The sequence below is a fragment of the Gymnodraco acuticeps genome, unplaced genomic scaffold (assembly GCF_902827175.1).
Source record: "Gymnodraco acuticeps unplaced genomic scaffold, fGymAcu1.1, whole genome shotgun sequence".
Lineage (NCBI taxonomy): Eukaryota > Metazoa > Chordata > Actinopteri > Perciformes > Bathydraconidae > Gymnodraco > Gymnodraco acuticeps.
Genome location: NW_022992313.1, coordinates 266,221 through 277,493, shown reverse-complemented (window position 1 = coordinate 277,493; position 11,273 = coordinate 266,221). Strand labels below are relative to the sequence as shown.

The 11,273-nt window shown below is 41.2% G+C and overlaps 1 protein-coding gene across 3 annotated transcripts; it reads left to right on the top strand.

The window, feature by feature from the left end:
* The first annotated feature begins 281 nt into the window (after nucleotides 1-281).
* On the top strand, nucleotides 282-11,265 carry gtf2h2 (general transcription factor IIH, polypeptide 2). 3 transcript variants are annotated; one of them, XM_034208328.1, is made up of 15 exons: nucleotides 285-689; nucleotides 870-949; nucleotides 1,035-1,112; nucleotides 2,076-2,112; nucleotides 2,572-2,658; nucleotides 2,749-2,799; nucleotides 3,322-3,376; nucleotides 3,899-4,004; nucleotides 4,089-4,179; nucleotides 4,303-4,498; nucleotides 7,457-7,520; nucleotides 7,617-7,720; nucleotides 9,051-9,153; nucleotides 9,237-9,276; nucleotides 10,706-11,265. In XM_034208328.1, the coding sequence occupies exons 2-15, from the start codon at nucleotides 894-896 to the stop codon at nucleotides 10,814-10,816; spliced, it is 1,179 nt and encodes a 392-aa protein (XP_034064219.1). In that variant the 5' UTR covers nucleotides 285-689; nucleotides 870-893; the 3' UTR covers nucleotides 10,817-11,265. The 3 variants fall into 3 exon arrangements, with proteins under 3 accessions (XP_034064220.1, XP_034064219.1, XP_034064218.1); XM_034208329.1 differs by having other exon boundaries at nucleotides 282-949; nucleotides 9,085-9,153; XM_034208327.1 differs by having other exon boundaries at nucleotides 285-949.
* The last annotated feature ends 8 nt before the right edge of the window (nucleotides 11,266-11,273 follow it).

Genomic DNA, 11,273 nt, shown 5'->3' with positions numbered 1-11,273 from the left:
TCTTGTGCGTAGTGAATACTAAAGAAGACCATTGTCTCCGTGTTAGCTGATTATTTTTGTAGAATTCTGTTGAGTATTAAACAATTGCGTGAGTGTGAGGGTATTAAAAATAAACTGGTCAGTAAGTCAGAGATGTGCAACTATATTTAACTTTTTGTTTTAAAACTTTTTTTTAATAAATGATTATGGGAAGTGCCCTTTTTCTCACTTGAGCTCCCGCCCCCCAAAATGTCTGTGCACGTCCCAGCTCTATACGTAACATCACTAACTACCCTTAACCCCGTGACGTTTCACACAGAGGTTAAGGAATAGACGATAGGAATAGACGATAGGAGCAGATTTTTTGACTTTTCCACTGCAGCCCTGGGCTAGTGGGCTCGCGCGTGTTTCATGTATAGAAGTTGGTCGAACGGCTGATCGCGCGCAGGCTGACTGAGCGGAACCTTTTCTCTGGAAACCATGATTCCTTCCGGAAGAAAACTAGGCTGCACCAGCTGGCGTTGCACTGGACCCGTTTTCTAGATAATGTAACAACTGTTTGACTTGCAAAGTAGGATAATAAGTTGTACCATACACGGTAATGAGGTATTAAGTTGATAATACATTCATAACCTGGCTGCTGGCTCATATTAGCAGCTTTACCGTTAACAGGCACCCGGTAACGCATCGCTTTAAAAGTCAACCCCTAGGTGAGATACCGTAAATGACTGCGACTATTAACTTGTAGGCCTTTATCTAAGGGTAACTGCAGCTTCTGAAGAGGTCCATGATGCTGTGAACAGCACATTATTCACAGACCGCTAGTAGTAAAGTATTCCCTGGGACAGATGTGTGTATTTTATATGAAGATGATTTTATTTTGCTGTTAGCGTAAGTTGCGTCTGACGGACACCATGGATGAAGAACCAGAGAGAGCCAAGCGCTGGGAAGGGGGCTATGAGAGGACTTGGTAAGATGTATCTAGGGAGATTATTGTAGATGTATCATGTATGTGCTATAATTTGACGCAATATTGTTTAATGGATGTGTTACAGGGAAGTGCTGAAGGAGGACGAATCTGGATCCCTGAAAGCCACAGTGGAGGAGATCCTGTTCCAGTCTAAGAGGAAGAGGTGTGTGTGTGTGTGTGTGTGTGTGTGTGTGTGTGTGTGTGTGTGTGTGTGTGTGTGTGTGTGTGTGTGTGTGTGTGTGTGTGTGTGTGTGTGTGTGTGTGTGTGTGTGTGTGTGTGTGTGTGTGTGTGTGTGTGTGTGTGTGTGTGTGTGTGTGTGTGTGTGTGTGTGTGTGTGTGTGTGTGTGTGTGTGTGTGTGTGTGTGGTAAAGGTCTATGAGGTTCAGGACTCCGCTACGTGTTCCTGTAGCTCGTAGAAAGCAAACCTTGGTGTTGGGCCTGTAAGCCGTGGTTTCGATGGGGCCGCTCTAGATTTCACCATTACAAAAGGCACAGCGCCCTGTACCTTGATGTTATGTACTTACATGTAATATACCGTTCCAGAGCTGGCTCCACTTGCATCTGCAATGGGGTTTAGCTGAGCCAATGTCACTTCCCCAAATCCACCCGTTTCAGGCCTCTATCAGCTTTAAACTCTTCTAGTTTGTAGAGCTCCTTCAGCCAACTTGTCCATCCTTGTGCAGCCAAGGCTGGACAATATCCTCCAAACAAGTTCCTGTCTGCACAAGTCTTGAAGAATCCTTTTGACGGATAGGACCATAGTTGCCAAGATTCCTAAGTGGTCATAGATTGAGCTGACATTAGATAGGATCCCTCTTCAGGTTGTGTGTCTGATTATCATTGTAAATGATTCAGAAGAAGATGCCCACCACCAAAAATGAGTGTAAATACCATATAGAAAAAAACCACACCTTACATGTGACTCCTATAGATTATACCAAATGTCTTTTGCACTGCTATATTGTCTGTTGAATGTTTTCCCCTGGCTGCTGTATTGCTTTATATTCATTGATGTACTAACAGTACATCAATGAATATAAAGCAACTGGCCACTTCCAAAAAGAAAGCCGTTAATCCAAAATGATTGTTAATATAATCGTATCTGCTGCTCTTTTCTCCTCATAGGGTGATAGAGAGCCATGGACAAGTGAGGCTTGGAATGGTAAGTGAGTTCTGCATCCTTGCCACAGAACCTTCAATGTTCTGTATGCTTCCAAATAATCCCAAGGTTTCCAGGATCACATGAAGGCACCTATTCCACCACAATACCTTTTTATACATTTTAGTGAAGACCAAAATAGCCAAATAACCTTTTTGTGTATACAATACTGTTTGAATGGAATCTTATTATCAGACAATAAATGCAGAGTTTAGAACAAATTATTGTTTCTTATTTACAATATAATAGTTAATATAACACAAGTCCTATAGAGAAGAAGATTAACCTTTAAATTCAGTTTTGCACTCTTGTATTTATTTTGTATCCACACAGACACACACACACACACACAGTATACAGGCCTGAGACTGAGCCGCTGCCGCCTCGTGAGGGCAATGTAGCTTGAAATAACTCTTGCAGGAATTCATTTGGTATCACAACACTGTACTGTATGTGCCCTAGATGCGTCACCTCCACGTGGTAATTGACTGTTCAAGAAGTATGGATGACCATGACTTAAAACCAAACCGCCTCACCTCCACTCTGAAGGTACGTCCTGCAGCAGAGCATCACTCTGCACCAGCAGTATATGATGCCATGAGGTGTAAAGCTACATCTCTTTTCTCCTGTCCTCTGCAGCTCATGGAATCTTTTGTTGAGGAGTATTTTGACCAAAACCCCATCAGTCAGGCAAGTTTAAGTTTATACTTTCATGCTTATGTTTACACACTGGTTGTGTTCTATTCGAGTAATGGTTGCTCAACAGGAAGCTACTTTTGGCAAAGGCTTCTGCCTCAAAATCTGTGATAGGAATTTCTCATTATTTTTGAGATTTCTTTGACAAATGATTAACGTAACTCAAAGATTAATAAGTAAAACGTATTCAACGATGTTGCTGTAAAATGACTACAATTTATTTCACAGGTTCTTAAATTATTTTGTAATATTCCTAACAGGGATTAATACCAAGTGTCTAAGCTTTAACAGCTAATTGAGCTTTAAAGCCCAGCATGAGAGAGAATCTTTTCTCCTCCTTTATGAATAAATTGTTAAAGGAACCATTTTGATCAGCAACACGACAAATCATTTGTCATTAAAGACAGCACTGCTGCTGTCAGACCAAAATAACTGAATTGTTGTTGTAGAACGAGACAATATCTGCAAACAAGTTTCACAGTGGCTGACCTGACAACTTGTGTTGTGTGACTATAGCTGGGCATTATCACCACAAAGAATAAACGGGCTGAGAAGCTGACCGACCTGGCAGGTGAGCATCACATGAACTGCTAATATTAAGCCTTTTCCAACAGGAAAAAAAAGCTTTTGTCTTTAGTTTAAAACGTTGCCATGATCATTCATTCCCGGGAAATGATTCTGCAGGAGTAACTGTACTTATCGTCTCCAGCTTAAATGTGCAAAGGAGAAACATGACCCCTTGTGAGCCATGCTGTGACGTTTATTGAAATGACAACACCGCAAATAAGATCAACACAGTTTGGACGGGACAACAGTCATTTTATCTTGCTGATCCTCATAAAACAAACTTCTCAAACTTGACAGTAACAAAAGAAGTCAAATCAACTGTTTAAACCCTCACCATCTCTGGATTGGGAGTTTAAAAGAAAAAAACAATTTGTGAGTTACAATTATGATGTACTAGCATACTTGTCTACTGGCAGTCAACAGCAACAATAAATGTTTAGTGTTAGTTTGCCTGTAAACTACAGCCTACGGTCTATGAAGTGCCCGTGCTGCATTTATGTACTGTGTAGTTTTGTTTTACCACCAGGAAATCCAAAGAATCACATTGTTGCTCTGAAGAAAGCAGTCGCCACTTTGTGTGTTGGAGAGCCGTCCTTATACAACTCTCTCAACCTGGCCATTCAGACACTCAAGTAGGTTATGCCATGTTTATATTCTACATTGGTTTCTTTGATGTTACTGAAAGTCACTCAGCTGGTGTCTGTCCTTGTATGAAGGCACATGCCTGGACATACGAGCCGGGAGATCCTCATCGTCCTTAGCAGCCTCACTACATGTGACCCAGCCAACATATGTGAGCTGATTAAGGTGAAGTTGAACCCTAAACCCTACCTAAGAGAGCGCAGTCAAAGGCTGCAGTTAGGCTTCTGAGTTTACTAGATATTTCACATTTCATTTTTTATCTGAGTTTAACCGTGTTTGCCCTGTCAGACCCTGAAGGCTCTCAAGGTGCGGGTGTCTGTGATTGGCCTGTCAGCTGAGGTCCGGGTGTGCACAGTCCTGACCAGAGAGACGGGAGGCTCGTACCGCGTTATCCTGGATGAGAGTCACTTCAAGGAGCTGCTGATGCTGCATGTCAAACCTCCTCCAGCCAGCTCTTCATCTGAATGCTCTTTAATACGCATGGGTCAGTATGCAGGCGCTCTTTCCTTCCTCTTTCTCCTTCTCTAACTTGACATCCGAGTGATAACACCAAAGTGTTGTAAACATGCTGTGATGTAACAAACAGGCGTTCTGCTGCCATCACATATGTAGGACTGTTTTAAAAATGTAATACAATATTACCGAATGGGGGTTAACACGTCAGAGCTTTCATACAATCATACACTGTTGGGGCAGTTTATTTCAATATTCAGGCTTCCAAATATAAAACCCCACTGGTAGAATGGTAAAAGACCTGTTAGCGGGCCAAGTAAAGGAGGCCTGTTCTTGAACGATGAGGACAGCAATTTGAAGTGGTCACTCATAAACATGAACCAAACACACCAATCAAATCAAATCAGGTTTTATTTATATAGCACATTTTAAAAACGATTTTTGGTCGAGCCAAAGTGCTGTACATATAATAATTACCTTACAGTAAGGACACTATACAGTAAATACAACGAATATCAGTATGAGAAAACGACACCCTCTGTCCTTAGACCCTCACATCGTACAAGGAAAAACTTCCAGAGAAAACCCACAGTTTAAAGGGAAAATGGGAGAAACCTCAGGGAGAGCAACAGAGGAGGGATCCCTCTCCCAGGACGGACAGACGTGCAATAGATGCCGTGTGTAAATCGTAGAGATAATACATTTTACAGCATATAGACCGAATGTTAGGAAATGCATGTGTCTGTAATAAGAAGATGAATCTACGAAGATGTCAACTACAATCCTGTGGAAGCCATCAGGGAAGCAGCATGACGAGACCCAAGGCAGGACCGCAGAGACAGGTTCAGCCACGACCCGAAGTCCACGACTTAATCCAGAACTCAGGATAGAGGATCCAAGACACAGAACTACAGCAAGAGGATCAGCCTCGACTCCGGATCCCGGCGTAGATATAGACGAAAGAAAATATGGGGGAGGCTGGGTTAATCGGAACATGAGAGTTCGCAGACACAGACAGGCACACGCAGGGAGCAAGGTCCCCACTGGGGTCTTAGTTGGAATTGGTGAGAGATAAGGAGGTACGCTGGGACTACGGCATAACACTCCCCGGCCTTGGATAAGCCACTCTGCAAAACCTGTTTCCCTCCAATAAAACCTCGTGAGGTCATGGAGGGAAAAGGTTGTGGATAAAGAGAAAATAGAAAGAGTAGTAATAACCTTGGTTTTAAATATAAGATCCAAGTTTTTAGGATTTAAGTGAAAGAGCAAGAACCAAAATGTAGGTGAAGAGGCACAGCGTATCTGCGTCAAAGCACTCTCATTAGGTTATTTGATCAACTGTAAGCTTTATCAAAAGAAAGTCTTAAGCATACTCTTAAAAACGGATAGGCTGTCGGCCGCCCGAACACAAACTTGAAGCTGATTCCACAAAAGTGGAGCTTGATAAGAAAAGGCTAGAAGGCCAGAGAGAAGAAGTGAGTTTTAAGTGTAGATTTAAAAACCCTTAATGTCTGGGCCGACCTCACATGGAGGGGCAAAGTGTTCCAGAGCCTAGGGCCCGCTGCTGCGAATGCTCGGTGCCCTCAGGTTTTGAGCCTGGTCTTAGGCACTATCAACAGCAGCTGATCAGCCGACCTTAAGGCTCTGCCTGGGGTGTAGCGATGGAGGAGTTCGGCTATATAGGCAGGAGCCAGCCCATTTAGGGCTTTGAAAACAAATAAAAGGAGTTTAAAATCTATTCTGAACCGAACTGGAAGCCAGTGCAATGAAGCCAGAATTGGGGTGATATGGTCACGCTTTCTATGGCCAGTAAGAAGACGTGCAGCTGCGTTCTGAACTAGCTGGAGGCGTCTAATTGAGGCCTGATCCATACCCACATACAGAGCATTGCAGTAATCCAGTCTCGAGGTAACAAAGGCGTTAATAACCCTTTCTAGGTCTTTAAAAGATAAAAACGACTTGGTCTTAGCCAATAGTCGTATTTTGAAAAAGCAGGTCTTGACTACAGTGCTAACCTGCTTATCAAAGGCAAATTTAAAGGCGCTGTTGAAGGTCACTCCAAGGTTCATAACAGAGGGGAGGATATTTGTATTGAGGGAGCCCAGAATATCAACCGGGGAGACTGTTGGTTGGGGTCCAAAAAAGATGACTCGGTCTTGCTCTCATTGAGGGTAAGGAAGTTTTGGCTCAGCCAGGATTTAATCTCCATTAAGCAGTCCTTCAACTGCTGTAGTGAGTTGGCATTTTGATTGAGAGGCAGGTACATCTGTGCATCATCAGCGTAACAATGGAAGGGGATATTATGTTTCGTGAGAATTAAACCTAGGGGCAGTATGTACAATAGGAAAAGGATGGGGCCCAGAATCGAGCCTTGGGGAACCCCACAGGTAACTGCACTGAGAAGCTACGGTCTGTCAGGTAGGACCTGAACCATGCAAAGGCAGAGCCTGTAATGCCTGCAGACTGTTCAAGCCGTGTCAACAGGATACTATGGTCCACAGTGTCAAAGGCAGCAGTCAGGTCTAACAGCACCAAGACAGCTGGGCTGCCTGAGTCGGCGGCTAGGTTATCTGAAGTCAATGTAATATATACCGTTCTGCTATGCCACATACTCACTGGAGGACAACGTTTGATTACTGCAACACTGAACGTTTGAGTAACATTTCTATCAAAACTGTCGTGCCCAGCTACATTTCTTAAATGTAAAAATTAATTTGTGATAAAAGGAATACTTAAAGGGTACTTCAGAGTAACAAGGGGTGAGTTGTTGATATACAAATACACTTTGTTGAAGTAATCCTCTAGGTTTTGAGCAAAACACTTTTGAACACAAAGAACAGTCCATCCCCTTAAGATCAGAAAGCAACAAATCAAATCTTTCTTTTGTTTCAGAAAAATATATTCCTTTTTTCTCCTTATTAAAATACTAAGTTTGATGTTTATATTTGTTTGATGTTTATATTTGTCCCTCGCCAACTTGTTTTCTCAGGTTTTCCTCCACACATCATCGCCTCCCTCACTAATCAGGATGCCAAGCCTTCATTCAGCATGTCGTAAGTTGAAAGCGGTGTTTTTACAGGGTGGTCAGGACTCTGAGTCGCCACTGTGTACTGACGTGAAGTTTATTTTTCCTTGTGTGTGTCTCCAAGGCACCTGGACAGCAGCAGTGGTGCGGGTCTGTCTCTGGGAGGATACTTTTGTCCGCAGTGCCAAGCAAAGTACACAGAGCTACCTGTGGAGTGTAAAGTCTGCGGTATGTGTGATACAAGATTTGAGTCTGTGTGTCGGTATTAGATAAGAACACTTTTTTAAAACGGTGCTGTAGTTGCAGCAGTCTCAAAAGTTGTTTTGCTGCATGCACAAACATGTCTTTTTTTATTTGTGTTATTTAAGCTCATGTACTCAAAAATACAGATGTGCTCTGACTACAGGTTAGTTTGGACCAGGTATCCTACTTTGGGACTTCAGGGGAAAAAGCACAGGCTTCCGGTCTGAGTGCTCTGCTGCTCAGCTTGTCTGGTCTACAAGCATCAATATAAGTTATTTGGCTAGGTTAAGGAGGAGGCAATCAGAGGAAGAGGGAGGGAGGGCAACGACACCCTCCCTCTTCACTGGCCTGGGTAGCCCAGTGCAGCAAGTCAGTTTAGTCGCTCCCTGCCGCCATCACCAACTTGCGAGGCAGCTAGTTACTGCATCTAATATGAGTATTTTTCTTTTCGGATGTGCTGCATCACAAATTAGGCAAACCAAAAATGAAGATGGTGATCTACAAATGGGCAAATACATTTTATGTGCACCAATAGATCAACAAGCGCATAAATATGACTTTTCTTGTAAACCTATTACATTTGTATGTGAAATGTAATATATGTATTTCAGGGTTCTTACGGTCATTAAAAACCTGGAAAAGTCATGGAAATTCAAAATGCTAATTCCAGGCCCTGGAAAAGTTATGGAAAACAATATTTTTCCCAAAGTTTTGGAAAAGTCATGGAAATGTAACTAAAGTTGCATCAAATATCATTTATATTTGATCTAATCGCCGAAATAGTAATACTGTAATGATAATAAATACTGTATCGTAATGAAACGTAAAATGGCATTTAACTGTCGAGGTATTTTGCTGGTGAGAGATTTGAGTTGCTTTAGCGTGTAGAAGCTAGTAAGCCTATTTGATTTGTTTTAGATAGGACCAACATGTTTCAAACCTTATTTTCCTGTTCCATGTTAAAATAAACCATTTTCAGTGGTACCGCTGAGAAAGAGTCATTTTTTTGGTCATGGAAAATGAGGTAAAGGTCATGGAGAAGTCATGGAAAATCATTGGTGAAAAAGTGTATGAACCCTGGTATTTACAGATTACGTTACGCATGTTCCAAAAATCGCTCTGTATTTTTTGTGGCCATTCCTTAACACAACAAAATAAACAACACATGTTTTTTGATAGTGAAATATGTATGGATCATGGGTGGTCCTAGTGTGTAGTTTTGGATTGTCTTCCGTGGGTTACAAGTATTAAAGTCCAATAAAAGACCTCCATAATGCTGCATAACTTTGACTGTGTGTGACGTATCGTCTCCAAGGTTTGACTCTGGTGTCGGCACCCCATCTTGCCAGATCCTTCCACCACCTTTTCCCGCTCGCAGCCTTTACAGAGAGTCCTGTGGATGGGCTCCAAGACGACAGGTGGCTCTGACACACAAACACACTAGCCTCACATGCTAAAACTGTGTCTCTCTGTATCTTAACCTGATCTCATTTGGTTTCAGGGTCTGTCAAGCTTGTCAAGGGGAGCTGAAAGATAAAACTGTAAGTACAATAGCTTAATATAATGGCATATTCGGATATAGTTCTAATGAAGATTGTTTAAATTGGATGCAATATTAGTGTAAAAAAAGATACTTTATCTCTTTGCCAACAGAAAAAGAAAATAAGTCCTAAGCATACAAAGTAGACATTTTCTTAATTTTCAAATTGCACACAGTACTGATAGTGGAACATATACAAATACTTTTTAAATATTGTTACAATAGTGCTATCTTCCTAATTAAACATTGACTTTATAAGTACTCTCATTCTCTACAACAAATGACAGGACTTGCTCAAACTAATCCCAAAATAGTGTTTCAGGTTACTGGATAATTTACTAAAACTAAAATGCAATATCCAAAACACATGTTTTTCTTTAAAAACATATCTATAAAACAAATGTTTTAAGGTTGTTACTCCATAGCTGACCGGCGCAGACTGAAAACTCATCTCTTTCAACTCCACTTCGAGCGATACAATGAAAACATTTTTGTACTTACGTACTAACAAAGCACTTACTAACAAAGCACTTACTAACAAAGCACTTATATACTAACAAAGGACTGGCTTATCTAAAGCCAGTTGAGTAGCACTTGAAATGTTTGGCTCTATGAAACCTGATTAAATGTACTTATATGATTCTGTTTTCTTCAAGTCTGTATCTTCTTGGTCGAATGTACTTATTGTTATTCGCTTTGGATAAAAGCGTCAGCTAAATGCAATGAAATGTTATAAATTGCATGCTTGATGTCTTCCTCACTTAAAACCTTCTGGCCGTGTAAACAGCAGATAGATTTCTTTAGAAAAGTCCAGTGGACTCCAGGCTTCACACATCATATATGCAACTGGATGAATCCTAACCACTTTTGACTTGTTCCAAGTATACATTGGCATTCCTTTTAGTGGAGTTTGGTCCTAAAGCGCCTTTTCCACAGCTTCTGTAGACAGCCTCTTATTTTTCAAAGATTTGATTACCCGTCACAGAAAGTACCGTTTAGCTTGTATAAAACATTTGTAAAACACCCGATCTTCTTCAGTTACAGAGGGGTACTTTGTAACTGATTAGACCATTGGAAAAACAACAAATGATACACAGTATATCCACATTGTTTTTAGGAATACAATTACAAATGTTATACCTTTTTTATTAGTATGTACAGTAGAGGGATGAAATGCTGGCACTGCAGTTCATCATCTGTGCCTTGTCCACCCTAATCTTTATCACGTCCATTATAACAAGAGTTCCAGATACAAAAGGCATGCCTTACAAACCAGACATTTGGTATAGACATTTTACAAGTCCCCAAACTATGTGGAACTACAATGGTTAACACTTAATATTAAGTGTGTTCTTGCATTCATTTGATTATTGCTAGTTAAATCCCTTTATCCATCTTTATTTATCTGCTCTCTCTCCCTATGTCTCAAGGCATTCACCTGTCCATCGTGTCGCAGTGTATTCTGTGTGGAGTGTGACCTCTTCATCCATGACTCGCTACACTGCTGCCCCTGCTGTCTTCACAGTCAGAGCCCCACCTGATACTGAGGGGCTGACTGTCCCACACAGACTGAAATAAACTCATGGGTCATGTGCCCTTATTGGCTCATCACATCGATCATATTGGTATCATGAAGATATGCAAAAAGAAATGTTTGGTTTGGTTGATCCTTTCATTTTGAAGGTGGAAGCAGTTTGTTGCGATATAGACCATGCTGGCCAAAGAGCTTCTCCTTTTTTAGCGTTTCTGTTACTGCTGTTAAATGGCACATTGCATTATTTTTATAAGAAACAGTTTGATCAAATTGTTTATACGTTTGGTAGCATGCTACAGTTCTGTTTGTGACACAGTAGTTGGAATTTGACTTGGAACTTGTACTTATTATTTTTGTACTATAAAAGCACCATATAAATGCAGTCCATATGCCACCAATGTTGACTCTCCATATTTAAATGTGTACTTTTGGACCAAATAAATAAAATAATCACAACTCCCCCA

What these genes read in the sequence shown, in the direction of transcription:
- gtf2h2 (XM_034208328.1), top strand. Translation starts at nt 894, where the DNA reads ATGGATGAAGAACCAGAGAGAGCCAAGCGCTGGGAAGGGGGCTATGAG. An exon ending in ACATATGTGAGCTGATTAAG is followed by an intron (nt 4,180 to 4,302) that starts GTGAAGTTGAAC and finishes TTGCCCTGTCAG; the next exon opens with ACCCTGAAGGCTCTCAAGGT. An exon ending in ATGCTCTTTAATACGCATGG is followed by an intron (nt 4,499 to 7,456) that starts GTCAGTATGCAG and finishes TTGTTTTCTCAG; the next exon opens with GTTTTCCTCCACACATCATC.